The 16862-nt window shown below is 44.2% G+C and overlaps 2 protein-coding genes across 2 annotated transcripts in view; one reads left to right on the plus strand and one right to left on the minus strand.

Annotated features, from left to right (window-relative positions):
- Positions 1–10242, plus strand: part of strn3 (striatin, calmodulin binding protein 3) — a 24921-nt gene extending 14679 nt beyond the window's left edge. Inside the window, exons 2-16 of the mRNA XM_031828713.1 lie at positions 96–199; positions 452–525; positions 623–704; positions 992–1168; positions 1468–1603; positions 1948–2089; positions 2982–3118; positions 4020–4195; positions 4293–4340; positions 4511–4632; positions 4890–5057; positions 6108–6248; positions 7751–7858; positions 8055–8141; positions 8351–10242. Of these exons, the coding sequence (XP_031684573.1) occupies positions 96–199; positions 452–525; positions 623–704; positions 992–1168; positions 1468–1603; positions 1948–2089; positions 2982–3118; positions 4020–4195; positions 4293–4340; positions 4511–4632; positions 4890–5057; positions 6108–6248; positions 7751–7858; positions 8055–8141; positions 8351–8520 (1872 nt within the window). The 3' untranslated portion in view covers positions 8521–10242. The remainder of the gene's footprint in view (positions 1–95; positions 200–451; positions 526–622; positions 705–991; positions 1169–1467; positions 1604–1947; positions 2090–2981; positions 3119–4019; positions 4196–4292; positions 4341–4510; positions 4633–4889; positions 5058–6107; positions 6249–7750; positions 7859–8054; positions 8142–8350) is intronic.
- Positions 10243–10356: 114 nt separating this feature from the next.
- Positions 10357–16469, minus strand: coch (coagulation factor C homolog, cochlin (Limulus polyphemus)). Its single transcript, XM_020487761.2, has 12 exons — positions 15882–16469; positions 15515–15562; positions 15154–15198; positions 14283–14439; positions 13880–14013; positions 13612–13680; positions 13231–13284; positions 12992–13139; positions 12762–12865; positions 12419–12639; positions 11664–12180; positions 10357–11391 (listed from the first exon to the last, which is right to left on the minus strand). The coding sequence occupies exons 2-12, from the start codon at positions 15546–15548 to the stop codon at positions 11219–11221; spliced, it is 1656 nt and encodes a 551-aa protein (XP_020343350.1). The 5' UTR covers positions 15549–15562; positions 15882–16469; the 3' UTR covers positions 10357–11218.
- Between the last annotated feature and the right edge of the window lie 393 nt (positions 16470–16862).

Raw genomic sequence — 16862 nt, forward strand, 5'->3', positions numbered from 1 at the left:
AGCTTTTAAAGTTGTGAGTAAATTATTGGCTTTAACGGCAGAACCGTTAACTTATAAATGTTTTCTCCTTTCTTTTTTTCATTTTTTTTTTTCAGGCTCGAATAGCATTCCTACAAGGAGAAAGGAAAGGTCAAGAAAATGTAAAGAATGATCTAGTTAGAAGAATAAAGATGTTAGAATATGCATTAAAGCAAGAAAGGTGAGTGTATCGCTTCTCTCTTTAACTTGAGGCAATAACTTTGATATATGGCCAAGTTCAATCTGTCTCATTGGCCATTGCATGTACATTTTGTGTGTGACTGCAATCAGTGGAGGCTGCTGAGGGGAGGACGACTCCGTTCCAGCTATTACTATGAGCCGTCCTCCCCTCAGCAGCCTCCACTGACTGCAATGTAGAATTTATTATCTCATCACATTTACTAAACTCTTTCATTTGTCTTTTCTCTACCAGAGCAAAATACCATAAATTAAAATATGGAACAGAATTAAATCAAGGTGAAGTTAAGATGCCTAACTTTGAACCAGGTACGGACCTCTCCAGTCTCAACTGCTATAAAATGAAATTAATAGAATATGTTGACATACAGTGGTTTCGATAACTTTTCTTCCGTGAGGTTTGCAGAAGATACCAAAGACACAGAGGTCCCTGCTGTACCCCAGAACAGTCAGCTGACGTGGAAACAGGGCAGACAGCTCCTCAGACAGTGAGTACGCCGACACAGCATACCTATAGGGCCTCGCATCCAGCTAGCATTCTAACACGTTTATAGATCAAGATGAATTCCCATCAGGGTCCGTATTCATAGAGCGTCTCATCATGCTGATCAAGGATCAGGTCCCCCTAGTCCATGTAATCTTATTCCTTATGCTCTAAAATGTCAAACTGATCCTAGATCAGCATTCCTGCTCTGGGAAGCTTTAGGTACACAGGCCCAGGTTTATTTAGCTAGCTAAGTCATTTGGATGTGTAATTCTGTTTCTGTCCCAACAGATATCTTCAGGAAGTTGGTTACACGGACACAATACTAGATGTGCGGTCTCAGAGAGTGCGTTCGTTACTGGGCCTATCCGGCTCCGAGCAGAACGGCTCTGTGGAAAACAAGAACCTGGAGCTGATCCTCAACGGAGGGGAGTCTCCAGCCAAACCAAAGGGACAAGATATGAAAAGGTAGTTTGTTAGGCCTCATCTGATCCTACACACTGCCAATCACTTCAGTGAAGATCCAACTGACACAATGTTCACTTTTCCTGACGAAACTGAAATCACACACTCCCACTTTTCCTGGCAACTTCCTAAATAGCAGATTTCTGATGGATTCTGCACATTGTGCCTCTGTGTGTTCAGAACAGTATGCTCTGAATAGCATTAGCCACATCATCCATCCTGTTTCATTTAATTTGCTAATGAAATCATTTGCAGTGTCGCCCGCATTGCTCTAAATAGTTGTTTTCAAACTGTTTTTCTAGGAATCCAGGAGACGTTCTGGAAACATTTAACTTCTTAGAAAACACAGACGACAGTGACGAAGATGACGATGAGGAGGGAGACCTGATGGAGGATATAGACAGCGGCAAACACACAATAAAAAAACACAAGATAAAGGTGAAGACCTCTTTGCTTCAGACAATGATATCTGAATCCCCTTACTAGTGTTGTTGTAAATGTACTGCCAGTGTCAGCACTGTGTAAATGGGTGTAATAATGGCTTGTATCCTCAGATCTGATTATGAATGTTGATAGTTATCAAGAGAGAACCTTTAAATGCCTGCTGTGTAAAAGAGTTCACCACAATTTAAAATTCGGTACATGAGCATGTGGAAGGAGAATACCAACCACCTTTTATTTGACAAGTATTGTTATTATATACAAGTATTGTATTAACTGTGTACTGTATTTGATCCCAGTGTGCCAGACCTGGTGGCTGACTGTGTTTGTCCTCTGTCCAGGTTGGGAACGAGGGCCTGGCCTCTGACCTTCCAGACGATCCCGACACAGAGGAGGCTCTGAAGGAGTTTGACTTTCTGGTGAATGCCGAGGATGGAGAGGGAGCAGGGGAGGCCAGGAGTTCAGGAGACGGGACCGAATGGGGTAAGAGGGTATAACATATCTCCTGCTGAGAACTAGCCTATACCCCATTGTGTCCCCATTTGGCATAAATGCAGCCATTTGTATCAATGAAAATGTAGATTTAGCCTGCATGGGTGTTGGGTAGAGGAACTGTGGCTTGGACAGCCCTTGTGTGTGTGTGTGTGTGTGTATGTGTGTGTGTGTGTGTGTGCCGGTGGTAGACATGTATTCCTCTACCTATCTGTGGGCCGGTGGTAGACATGTTTTCCTCTACCCATCTGTGGGCCAGTGGTAGATATAACTGAAATATTGAGTAGTGGAGCGTGTATTCTGATCTGCACCAAGAATGGCCTACCCTGTGCCATCTCAGTCACGCCAATGCTGCGTCAGCATTCCTCCTCACTTGTGCACAGGATATTCTGAGCCCCCCCCTGGCCTCCCCTGGCCCTGCCACACACCTCACTGCTGCTGCGTGCCCTGCTCAAAATCCTAGCCTCTCGGTTCAGTCACACTACCCTCAGCACAACCCTCCACAGTGGCCGAGAGAAAGGGTTACATACAGAGCACCAGTCAGACCCGCTAGTAATGAAATTAACCCCATCCCACACAGTGCTGGTCTTATTTTTCATGTGTTTTTTTTGCAAGGGGCCTAACCTGTGTTTAGGAAATTGTTTCATCGCATGTCTCATTGTTATTCACTCAAGGTTTTGACTTCTACCCAGTGAAATACTTTCTACTATGTTAGACATAAAAACCTCTCCAGCCATGTCACTAAGTCAATCCACTTAGTGTGTGCTCTGCAGTCTTGCCATGCGGGGGAATGTTTTCACACCCCACTGAGAGGCTGAGCTCTTTGTCTAGGTGTGGCCTGTATGTCGTTTACTAAACCTTCTCCTCTCCGTCCTATTCTTAGCCGAGCCCTTACCATTTCCCTCAGGCGGGGGCAAGTCCTTTATCATTGGCTCTGATGACGTGTTGGAGAGTTTCCTGGGCCTGGGAGACCTGGCTGACCTCACCGTCTCCAACGATGAGGCTGACTACAGCTATGATGTAAGCAACTGTCAGCCCTGAACCATGACCCCCTGAACAGCACCAACCCCTCCCTGAACCCTCCTCTCATCCTGTACTCCTCCCTGCCTCTCTCTCTCCTCCTGTACCCCTCCCTGCCTCTCTCTCCTCCTGTACCCCTCCCTGCCTCTCTCTCTCCTCCTGTACCCCTCCCTGCCTCTCTCGCTCTCCTCCTGTACCCCTCCCTGCCTCTCTCTCTCTCCTCCTGTGCCTCTCTCTTTCTCTCTCCTCCTGTGCCTCTCTCTCCTCCTGTACTCCTCCTGTGCCTCTCTCTCCTCCTGTACTCCTCCTGTGCCTCTCTCTCCTCCTGTACTCCTCCTGTGCCTCTCTCTCTCTCCTCCTGTGCCTCTCTCTCTCTCCTCCTGTGCCTCTCTCTCTCTCCTCCTGTGCCTCTCTCTCTCTCTCTCTCCTCCTGTGCCTCTCTCTCTCTCTCTCCTCCTGTGCCTCTCTCTCTCTCTCTCCTCCTGTGCCTCTCTCTCTCTCTCTCTCTCCTCCTGTGCCTCTCTCTCTCCTCCTGTGCCTCTCTCTCCTCCTGTGCCTCTCTCTCTCTCTCTCCTCCTGTGCCTCTCTCTCTCTCTCTCCTCCTGTGCCTCTCTCTCTCTCTCTCCTCCTGTACCCCTCCCTGAACCTCTCTCCTCCGCCTCAACCACCTCACACATGCACACAAAGCGTTGAGAGAGCGGAAGGTTCTGACATGTGTTCATTAGGGGCTTCATTAGGAAGTGGAGGGGCTTGCCGTGCTCAAGTAGTCCTAGTGCGTTACATCCTCCAGTGCTGTTAGCCCCCCCTAGCTAACTCACCACCAACCTGTCTCTATTTTTCACTCCACAGTTGTTTAAAGTTGCTGTTCTCTTTTCCTCCCCTGTCCGGGGTCTATTTTTAGCTGCCAGCCAATAAGGACACGTTCAGGAAGACGTGGAATCCCAAGTACACCCTGCGCAGCCACTTTGACGGGGTCAGGGCTCTGGCCTTCCATCCTGTAGAGCCTGTCCTGGTCACCGTGTCTGAGGACCACACACTCAAACTGTGGAACCTACAGAAGACCGTACCTGCCAAAAAGTACACACACTGTTGGATATCTTGTCATTATGGAATGTCTCATTAAATAAAATCGGTCCGAGAAACCTTTTTTTAAAGAACTTTGTTTCTTCTTTAGAAGTGCCTATTTCGATGTGGAGCCCATTTATACATTCAGAGCCCATGTGTAAGTATCTAATAACCAGAAGGAACTGTGGTCATTGTTTATAATAATACGATAAAACTATTTTCAATCAGTCAGGAAAAACTGTTGTCATGTTTTGCATATGGCTTTCTCTCACGGTGTAAGCATTGTTATGAAATGTCACCTTTCTGATACGCCTTTCCTCTCCTCAGTGGGCCTGTTCTGTCCCTGGCTATGACCTCCAGTGGAGAGCAGTGTTACAGTGGAGGGATTGACCACACAATACAGTGGTGGAACATCCCCAGCTCCAACGTGGACCCTTATGACACCTACGGTAAGGTTGACACATCCTCAGCCCCTCTTTAGCGTGGCCAATGTATCTGTCTAGCCTCTGTGCCTTCAGACGTTGACCACAGTAACAGAAGTCAGGAACACTTTAATTGTGGCATCATATTATTTGAATTGATGAGTTGACTTCTATTTTCTATCCCTTCATTTTGTTCCAATCGCACCCTTGAGTAATCAAAGAGCTGTTTTACCTCTCTTATTGTATGGGTATCACTGACCCTGTCCCCTCCTCCAACGCCTCAGACCCCAGCGTCCTGGCTGGAACCTGGCTGGGCCACACTGATGCTGTGTGGGGGCTGGCCTACAGTGGCATCAAGAACCGCCTGCTGTCCTGCTCCGCAGACGGAACCGTCAAGCTGTGGAACCCCCAGGAGAAGAACCCATGCATCAGCACTTACAACGCAGAGAAAGGTGAGGACACAGGACATAGAAGTAGGCTTAGAACACAGGACATAGAAGTAGGCTTAGAACACAGGACATAGAAGTAGGCTTAGAACACAGGACATAGAAGTAGGCTTAGAACACAGGACATAGAAGTAGGCTTAGAACACAGGACATAGAAGTAGGCTTAGAACACAGGACATAGAAGTAGGCTTAGAACACAGGACATAGAAGTAGGCTTAGAACACAGGACATAGAAGTAGGCTTAGAACACAGGACATAGAAGTAGGCTTAGAACACAGGACATAGAAGTAGGCTTAGAACACAGGACATAGAAGTAGGCTTAGAACACAGGGCATAGAAGTAGGCTTAGAACACAGGGCATAGAAGTAGGCTTAGAACACAGCGCATAGAAGTAGGCTTAGAACACAGCGCATAGAAGTAGGCTTAGAACACAGCGCATAGAAGTAGGCTTAGAACACAGGGCATAGAAGTAGGCTTAGAACAGCATTATTAAGGCCCAATAGCTTACTGATGTCCATTTCTCTTACGCCTTGATCATGCTGACAGCGTCATTGTGTTTTGGTACACCAGAAGTACATTCATTTCCAATGGAACTCTGCGTTTGCCTTTAGCGTTGCAGAGGCAGTGCGTTCTGTATGGCTCGTACGTTGGATTGATCAAACGTGTGCGTCAAACTGTGCGTAGATAGCTTGACAGAAATAGTAGCAGAAGGTGAATGATGAACTTTCGTTGCGCACCTATCCAGATGACGCTGTAGGTTTGATCGGGGCGTTTGAACAAAGTTGGAGTAAAAAGTAATTGTAAATGACAAGTGAATTTTATATCAGATGTCTTTCATCTGCTCCCTTCATCTAAGAGAGATCCATTTGGTAAGAATAGATTTGACAGCCATACAATCCAAATGCTACGCACTTTAACTTCCCCAGTAGTGTGGGGAGCTCGTTTTTCACACGGACATGACAATGGCACTTGACTGCGGCCCTGTGTCAAGTGGCCAAGGTCGGACATTGGAGGTGCAAAAAGGCTCTTCAACTGGTGCATGTGTGTGTGTGACAGAACACGGCATCCCCACAGCGGTGGACTTCAATGGCTGTGACCCCGCCCACATGGTGGCGTCCTTCAACACGGGCAACGCTGTGATCTATGACCTGGAGACGTCCCAGGCTGCCGTGGTGTTCGCCGGTCAGGGGGAGAACAGTAAGTCTATTGCACCTATCATTTAGCAGCAGGACTACAACAACCCTAGACCAGAGCCTTTCATCATTTAGCAGCAGGACTACAACAACCCTAGACCAGAGCCTTTCATCATTTAGCAGCAGGACTACAACAACCCTAGACCAGAGCCTTTCATCATTTAGCAGCAGGACTACAACAACCCTAGACCAGAGCCTTTCATCATTTAGCAGCAGGACTACAACAACCCTAGACCAGAGCCTTTCATCATTTAGCAGCAGGACTACAACAACCCTAGACCAGAGCCTTTCATCATTTAGCAGGAGGACTATAACAACCCTAGACCAGAGCCTTTCATCATTTAGCAGCAGGACTACAACAACCCTAGACCAGAGCCTTTCATCATTTAGCAGCAGGACTACAACAACCCTAGACCAGAGCCTTTCATCATTTAGCAGGAGGACTATAACAACCCTAGACCAGAGCCTTTCATCATTTAGCAGCATGACTACAACCACCCTAGACCAGAGCCTTTCATCATTTAGCAGCAGGACTACAACAACCCTAGACCAGAGCCTTTCACCCTTTAGCAGGAGGACTACAACAACCCTAGACCAGAGCCTTTCATCATTTAGCAGCAGGACTACATCGACCCTAGACCAGAGCCTTTCACCATATAGCAGGAGGACTACAACGACCCTTAACCAGAGCCTTTCAACACAACCAGGGCGACTATGGGCCATAAGCTCAGTTAGAAAGGGGAGAACATATAGAATGACTTACTGAATTACATTTTCTATGGGGAGTTTGGGTATACAGAAACATGTTATGGGGAGTTTGGGTATACAGAAACATGCTATGGGGAGTTTGGGTATACAGAAACATGTTATGGGGAGTTTGGGTATACAGAAACATGTTATGGGGAGTTTGGGTATACAGAAACATGTTATGGGGAGTTTGGGTATACAGAAACATGTTATGGGGAGTTTGGGTATACAGAAACATGCTATGGGGAGTTTGGGTATACAGAAACATGCTATGGGGAGTTTGGGTATACAGAAACATGCTATGGGGAGTTTGGGTATACAGAAACATGCTATGGGGAGTTTGGGTATACAGAAACATGCTATGGGGAGTTTGGGTATACAGAAACATGCTATGGGGAGTTTGGGTATACAGAAACATGCTATGGGGAGTTTGGGTATACAGAAACATGCTATGGGGAGTTTGGGTATACAGAAACATGTTATGGGGAGTTTGGGTATACAGAAACATGTTATGGGGAGTTTGGGTATACAGAAACATGCTATGTGAAAATCAAGTAAATACTGGGTAACATTATAAATTAGACTCTCTGAATAATTTTAACTGCTAATGATATGGTTGCTTTTTCCTCTTTTTATATAAATATCTCATATATCCTAGACTACTAGCTTTGTACACAGTTTTAATGGTCTGTCCTCATTTCGGGTGTTGTATTAATAGTGACTGTGTTGTGACCCATTCTCTCACCTGTGTGTTTTCAGCTCTGCCTGGAGCCAACCACATCAACAAGGTAGTGAGTCACCCCACCCTGCCTGTCACCATCACGGCCCATGAGGACAGGGACATCAAGTTCTTTGACAATAAATCAGGTACGTGAACAGGGGAGTACACAGTGTTCAGCTAGCTACTCTGACTGACTGACTAGCTCAGTGAATCAGAGCCTAGATGGGAGAATGACTAAGACCAGTCATATATAGAGAGTTGGGACTGTTTTGTACATGTTCTGTAATCTGTCTGTCTGTCATATCTCTGTACTGACTTGTGTATGTCTGTCCTTTTGTGTAGGTAAAGTGATCCATGCGATGGTGGCCCACCTGGATGCTGTCACCAGCCTGGCTGTGGACCCCAACGGGATCTACCTGATGTCAGGAAGTAAGTACAAGCAACGTAGCTGTGGGGAATTTTTAAAAGGCAGCATTCGATGGTCACCAGCTTACTGGTTCTGATTCTAAGACTAGTATCAATATTGTTCTACACATTTGCATCCTATGACAACACACTCATGTAAAATTCAGGTTGTGCTTGATATCCAGAGAGAACATTGCTGATCCTACCTTCCTTTCCTTGTTCCTCCTCCGTAGGCCACGACTGTTCAATCCGCCTGTGGAACCTGGACAGTAAGACCTGTGTGCAGGAGATCACTGCCCACCGCATGAAGTCGGACGAGTCCATCTATGACGTTGCCTTCCACCCGTCTAAGGCATACATAGCAAGTGCGGGGGCCGACGCCCTGGCCAAAGTATTTGTGTAGTAGACAAGCTCTGCTCTGCCAGACTGAGCTGAGCGTGTAGACACAAAGAAAGAATAGACTGCTTCACTGCCTTGTGTAACAAGAGTAGCATTTTATGACACTACATTGACGCTGCCTCCCTCCATCCCTATTGAACTCTACACTTGACAGAAACCAGGTGCCAAGGGGACTTATGCCAGGCATGGTGAGTGGAGGAGCGACCAATCAGTTGTCTGTTTTCGAACACAAAAACATTTAACTGTAATTTACTGTAAGTTAAAAGCTGGAGTTAAACAAGCCAGTGTATGTAGCCTTTTGACTAGGTTTGAGCTGAGCTAAGATCTGTCCTGTAGGTATACTTCAGTGACCATGGATGGAGTGGCTGTCGTATGCGTCAGACAGTGGGTCGTGAGAGAGAGAGCGAGAGGTCGGGACTGAGTCTTTCAATCTGATTCACACAACTGGGCTGACCCCGACCATACTGAATTGGCTTAGATATGATCTTTTCACATTGTCCTTTTCACCATGTTTCCAGTAACTATGGTGGATTTGTGACCAGGCCAGTACAGCTCAGCTTGGCTCGGTTTATCTCGCTAGTGTGAAAAGGGTATATAACAGGACTTGGCCACAGCCCCTGGTGGGCCGACCGGGAAACCCTGCGGCGTGGATCAAGTTCACGCTAAACACGAGTCACAGGCGTCCCCCTCAACAACCATGTAGCGAGAGAAAAAATCATATGAATTGATCTAAGTGAAACAACTTCACTTTAGCATAGGTTACATTACATTTTTGTGTAAAAAAAAAATTAGTTTTTATAATCCTTTTTATATAAATATAGTCTGTCAGAACAGCACTGAAAAAATAGTTTGTTTAAAGAAAAAAATGAATATTTATTCCTGGTTTGAACCCTTCATCACAGCTCATGCTGTCCCCTACAACCCTGATCTGACTTATTTCCCCGTCACAGAAAACACTCGTTGATCTCGCCCTTCCTAACCCTAGGATGCATTGCTTTGGATGCATTGCTTTGACACCGTCAGGTCACGGCAGTAAAGACTAGGACTAAAAGAAGCCCATTTTAATGGCTTCCTGAGAGCTCTTTTTAAATAAACTGCAGCATCCTATCACTATGTGATATTTTTGTACACCTTACTGTATTTGAGTTTATTTATCACAGGTTATTAGACATCTTAATACTATTTATTTCACTTTCTGTTAGTCTTATCCGTTCAACTACAGACATGGCCCAAGGATCTCTAAGATTGAGCTCTCAAGTGAAACTGGAACAGTGAATAGAAAACAAGTGAAACATATAGGTTCATATAAAATGCAGTCTGAGGTATACGTTTGCCTTATTCTGTTAAATCACTGCTTTGAAGCAAGCATGGAGTGTAACTTTCTTTATTAAGGGATTGGAATAGCAAACGTAAGCTTAATCACGACTCAATGTTTTGTTTGGTTGTACTATTTTCCTTTAATCTCGCAGAACTGTTTTATTTTCAAACGTACGGTGTAGCTAAGACTGTTTTTGTTTTGTTTGTCATGCATGATTAATACAATCGTCTTTTTTTTTTCTAGACTTCCAAAAAAAAAGGTTCTGATCAGTTTGCGAATGTTGATGTTTTGTAAGGTTTTTGATTTACAAACTATGAATCAGCAGATTTTAAAGATTGTACCACATTCAACAGTTCAAAAGTAATGTATATAAAATGTCTAGAATAAATATGAAATGGTGTACCTGTACATAGTCTGTGTTTAATTGCATGCAGTCTGCATGATAAACACATCTATTGAAAAATTGTAAAATAAAAACACTTCTTCATTGAAAGAAAAGTAATAAATATAGAATCAACCAGAATCATTAAAAAAAAAGTAATTTATAAAGTACAGGTCAACATGCAGATGTACTATGAGTATGGTACAGTATACAAGAGAAACTGGCTTTGGGAAAGCATTCTGTTGTAGGTAACATAGAAGCTTAGCAGTTGTGGCCTAGGAAATAATTAATGGTACTTTTATTCCCTAAATATCATCCCTTACCTTTTAACTAACATACATATGACTACAAGCCATATCAAGCAGAGAAGTGATAACTGTATAAGTGTATTGTTGATGAGGGTGAAAGCGAAGGAATACCTTGGTCTATAGGCAACATGTTTCTGTGCTTTGCCTGCTTTGGATTGTTCAAGAAATACAAACTACCTTAACGTATTTCACTATAGTTACGATACACATTGGATAAAACATGAATAGTGCAATATTCCAAACTAGTCACATCTTGAGAACCTATGAATGAATATGGTCTATTATTGAGAGTAATGATATCAGACTAGTTGAGTAAGGTAATATCCAACTTGATCTATGATAGTTTTGAGAACTCGTGAACCTACAATGCTTCTGCTGTACTCTGGTTGTTGAACAGTGACTAGCACTTTATTTTTTACGGTATTGTTTGTGTTTGCACTGGTATTTAATAGAAAATAATTTGGTAAAACTGATAGCTACTTTGAAGAATACAACCATCGGATGCCAAGTGGCACTTGATTGAATGAATCCCAAAGAAACAATCAAGTATTTATAGGTTATTACTATGTAGTAACCATTTTATTTCTCAGTAAATACCTGGTAATTTCTGTACTGTAAAATAAAGTGCCATCTAGGTTTCCTGTCTTGCTGGGGTTTTCAGCGAGCCCAAACAGCTTCTCTCTGCTACCTATCCCTAGTTGGCCTCAGTGAAGTCCCTGCAGATGCCCCTTACAAGGGGCTGCTGGAACTGCTGCAGGCCAGTGAACTCCCTGGTGAAGAATGTGTGGCTATCCTTGGGCTCTGACGCCATAGTTTGCAGGTCATCCATTGGAGCCCAGGCCACCCCCACAGAGTAGATGGTGATCCCTGTAGAAGAGGGGGAAGAGATGAGATCAAACGAGTGCTGTAATTCGAAGTGATTGGAATAGGAAGAGCATCATCTAAGAAATCTGATAGTTCAGTGATGATCTTATAGCTGCGGTCATTGTCGCTAAAACCTATTTCTCTAATAATAGCACTCAATGTGACAAAACATTTCAGCTCAGCTGTTTTCCTATGTCATACAAACATATTTTGATCTTGTTCTACATGCTAGCCCGACACATGGCAATACTTTTGCCAAAAAGGAATCCACACACCTTCCTTCTGGGCGGCCAGGGCCGGCCCTCTGACATCATCATAGGACTGTCCGTCAGTGACCACTATGAGGAAGTTCCTCCCAGGGCCAGCCTTGCGGGCCAGGAACAGGTTCTGGGTAGCGTAGGCAACGGCGTCTCCCGTGGCCGTGCCCCCACTCATGTAGGGGATCCCCTGCAAGGCCCTGAGGGCATCATCTTTCACTGGGTAGTCGTACATGTTAAACTCCATCCGCTGGTCATAGGTGAACTGGACTGCCCCAACACGTGACCCTATGTCTGAGATGTCGAAGCTACGGGCCACGGCGGTAATGAAGTCCAAGATCAGGCGGAAGTTCCCCTCCCCGATGCTGCTGGAGCCGTCAATGAGGAAGCCCAGGTTGACCGAGTTGTAGCAGGTCTTGGAGCAGAGGAGCTGGTCCACTGAGCACAACTTCTGGGCCAGGGGCTTCACATGCTTGGTGGTGCCGAACCAACTGGGTATGGCGTATGTGAAGTAGCCGTTGTCCTTGCACACTGCCTGGCATGGCACACACAAACACAGTCAGTCAGTGACATATCATCATGTAGATTAGAACACAACAGATATGGCTGGATACTGTAAGTGATGACATCACTGTGATATAGGCCAGTGAATTGATCTTTGCATTACAGTATGTGGTGCCCAGCAAAATCTGCTAAAGACTATGGGTAGGGCCAGAACATATATTTTTCAAACCACTAAAGTAGAACAGGATGCAGCCAATAAGACTGCTCACCTTCTTCATGTAGTCCTTGTCTCTGACCATGCCTAGCTCCTCCAGGGCAGGCTTGGCCACTGGCACCAGGAACACGTTGATACCAGACTCTCTGGCCAGCACGGCCGCATCTTCCAGGTCGTCTGAGGGCCAGCCATCTATAAACACCACTATGACCCTGGGGTGACCTCTCCTCACCCCCGTCTGGAAGAAGGACTCCACCGTGTGCATGATGGCCTTACCTGTGGGGACCAGACAGACAAGATGGTCTCAGATGAGCTTTGTTGGGAATCCCCACTACATTTGGCATGCAAATCCATCATGTGGTACTATGTGTATACCAGCAATAAAAATCTGTAAGAACCTGTGTTAGTGTTGCCTCCCAGGTATGCTACCTCTTTGATGGCAAACACCACATCTTTGGGTTGAGTATAGTTAGTCAGGAGAAATTCTGTCTGAGGTGTGTCACTGGAAGGACAAGAGCGCTGTGTTAGCTTCATACAATACTGTACTGTTTTGCTATGGAAGTTAGTGGCTAAATGATAACACCTAATTGGAAAATGTGCTAATTGAACACCAAATGAACTGACTCACCTAGCTTGCACCACACCAACATGTGGTCCATTCGGTCCAATCTTTAGCATCACCGCTAACTTGCTGATGAAGTTCTTCTGAAGGTTGAAGCGACGCTGCCCAATGTTGTTGCTGCTATCCAGCAGCAGGGCTATCTCCATCTGGCAGTCTGGAAGGAGAGAGCAAGACGTGGGCATTATGGAAGCAAAATAAAAATGTTCGGCACAATCAAAGCAAAGCACAACATGACACAAACATACCTCTATTTCCTCCTGTAGTCATTTTCTTCACCGGCTTCTTTAATGTTTTCTTCACTGCAAGACAGACAGGCTCTGGTTACGGCATGTGGTGCTCGTACATGTTTTAAGAGTTTCAATAAAAATACCCTTATCTGTAATGTAAATAAGGAAGACGGGCATCTCTGTGGAATACGTAATGGTAGCTCTGGAGGGTCTGAAAACAGAACCATTTAGTAATGAAGATATCAAGCAATTGTACTTTTGGAGATGTAGTCAGCACTGAAATTCAACTTCTAGTCCGGTATGAGGACCAAGAGAGGATGTGTCCATAAAATATAATGCGTATCCCATGTAGTATTGGTGACCATCATGGGCAGTTTAATCTACATGTTAGAATTGTACCTGGTCCTGGTGCAGGGAGGACAGTTGTGGCTATCTGGGAGGACACCTCCTGGGGCACATTAACAGATTCTGACAACAAAGAGTCAGATGTTTTATCAAAACGTGTCATTAAGGAAAAATCACTTCATTGCAAATCGTTCAAAAACATCAACATTGAATATGATTAAATACCATTCGAGTCATTCTTCATGCCTACTCAGCCTTCGAGTCACATTTTCCCCTGTGGAATGTACAATATTAAACATGTTTGGTATTTGGCGCCACCTACGGGCCACAGTGAATGATGCGGTCCACCTGGACAGGGCCTGAGATTGGACTCCATGGGAGTAGGAGCCGAGGTAGTTCTGTCTGCCTTGCAGTTTGTGGACCTTCACTGGTCCCCCCGAGGACCTTATCACCCCCCTGAGAAAAGTGGTCAAATACAGTGAAACATGTAAATGAGTAGTAAGCGGCCCGTCACTGCAAACTTTGAGGGAAGGGAAGATAGATGAAGAATGCAGATGCTGTAGAAGCTATACTGACTCTCTCTGTACATCAATACTCGTTGAGAAAGAAAAGAAGGTGATTGAGGTGAAACTTTATAGCATGTGCATTAGCCAAACATTATCCCTCTCCTGGCCTACACAAAGCCTCTTATTCTTAGCCCTGCTATTGATCTCCTCCAGCCTTACTGGTGCACGGCTGCGCCACACACGCTGGACACGGCGGCGTACACCCGAGAACCAAACACAGACACCCTCCAGAGGGTGCAGTTAGGCGGACAGAGGACCAACTGCTTCTCCTCCGTCAGGTCTGCCCCACGGGTCGTACAGGTGATGGGGGTGGTAACTGAGACAGAAAGAGAGAGATAGAGCGAGAGGATAAAATGGAGAATACTGCCTGCGCTCTGTGTGTTTTCTGCCAGGTAGCCTATACCTATTCGTTTGGTATGGCTTTCCCTTCCTCAGAGCCACAACTCGATACCAAAGCCTGCAGGCTATAATCAAGAACAACTCTGAAGACAAAATACCCTCAGTCACACCTCTACGTTAATTACATTTGGAAGAAAAATCATAAACATTACCGTTTGCTTTTGAGGAATTTCTTCCAAATCAAACAGAGACTGGGCTTACCGTTGAACATGTCTCTGAGCCAAAGGCCACAAGGCTCGAGCACTGGCTCTCAACAATAACATCCTGACACTTCTGCCTTAATGAAATAAGTATCATATTTGGTTTGGGAGTCTGCCAAGTAAAACTGACTGGTTAACAAACTAAATAAATCCACTGATACAACACCATCAAATATATATTTTTCTTCACATACAGCAGCTACTGTTCATCAATAAACTCTCACATTTTTTAATATTTTGCTATCTTGCTGAGCTGTGCAGTTCTCAACTGTCTCTCTGTGGGACTACATTGGATCAAATTAAGATGAGAAACATTAAAATGAACACATTGTTAATTCCCTGAATACTAGTATTATCACACCTACAGTATCTCATCTGCCTAATATTGACAGAGAAAAAAAAAATGTGTTTATGAGATTCAAACCACTAACCACTCGAGTCAGATCCAGATGCTCTGCATGTCAGAGACAGAATGCCTGTGGGAATTAAACAAAGTGATCATTGAAGCTTTGACAATAATGTCAAAGTTCACTCAATAATATTGAATATGCATTCATGAAATCTTAGTTACATATTATAGTTCATAACACAAAGCTTTGACATATATTTTTGCACAGTACTAATTTCATCATTATGACAAAACTCTACAATGCCTTTTTGATCAGATATGACCGTTTTTGAATTATTCCATTGTTATTTTGAGAGAAACCGAAAAAGACATTTCCTAGACAACTCATACAAGGTAGATGATGTGGCACATTCAGTGTGTGAATTGCACCAACCAGTGCTTACCTAACAGGTGTAGAACAGCAAACAGAATTGGCATGATGACCCAAACACCTACAATGTAATAAGCAACCAGGAAAACATTTGACATTTCTTCAACAATTAGAGATATACAATTACTAGGAGTTGATAAGACGAAATGCATAAGAAAAAAGCACATCAACTAACAATGCAATTAGACAGGTTTTAAGTTTTTGGTTATCAATTCATAGAAAAGTATGCCACTCTTATTTAGACAAGTTAGATATCTGCAGCTTGGATGATGTTCAGTCATGCGTTCAACACAACATCTCTGTCTCTATGGGATTAAAGCTGAAAGAAAGTATGAAAACACATTCATTACAGCCCCCCCCCCCCCCACACACACACACACCTTACAGACAATTTGTAGAATACGGTTTCCTTGAGATCTAAGATTCCATATGGCAAATTCTTGCAGGGGGAAGGAAAAAGGTGCTATTCATTGGAAGTGTGTAGTATTCCTGGGATCACATCTGAACCTCCAGAGAGAGCTGGCTCCTTAAATAATGTCCTCAAACTTCCCAGTCATCTCCCTGTGACATCAGAGGAGGAGGGGTCTACTAGAGACCTGCGTTCAACCTGAGAAGGGTCATCTGAACCAAGCAGCCAGGACAATAAGGTGGCCTCAAAATTAGCCAAATAAAGTCAAATAAAGAGTCAAATAAAGTGAGGTTGACGTGATGATTGCAGGTACCTTGTTAGAATATAAGGCAGATTAAGAAATCAAAAGTAATTAAACATAACAGTATCATATTGTACCAGACAAATACTACAGGGATCACATATACTGAAACATCTGCATTCAAGTCTGTAAATTGCTTTGGATAAAAGTGTCTGACAATCGGCATAAAGACTCACTGCAATCTATGCTGCCATGTGATTTGGTGACCACGTTTCGATCCTCAGGTATTCACCTACTTCTAGAAGCTAGTATGTACAATACTGTCAGAAAGTATTCACACCTCTTGACTTTCTCCACATTTTGTTATGTTACAACCTGAATTTTAAATGGATTCAATTGAGATGTTTTGTCACTGGCCTACACACAATAACCCATGATGTCAAAGTGGAATGTTTCTTTTTGAGCTGAAATGTATCGAGTCAATAAGTATTCAACCCCTTTGTTATGGGAATCCTAAATAAAGTTCAAGTGTAAAAAATTGCTTAACAAGTCACATAAGTTATATGGACTCCTTCTGTGTGCAATAAGTGTTTAACATGATTTTTTTTATCTCTACCTCGTCTCTGTACCCCACACATACAATTATCTGTAAGGTCCCTCAGTCGAGCAGTGAATTTAAAACATAGATTCGACCACAAAGACAAGTGAGGT

This window comes from Oncorhynchus kisutch, linkage group LG7 (genome assembly GCF_002021735.2).
Source record: "Oncorhynchus kisutch isolate 150728-3 linkage group LG7, Okis_V2, whole genome shotgun sequence".
In the NCBI taxonomy this organism is placed as follows: Eukaryota; Metazoa; Chordata; class Actinopteri; order Salmoniformes; family Salmonidae; genus Oncorhynchus; species Oncorhynchus kisutch.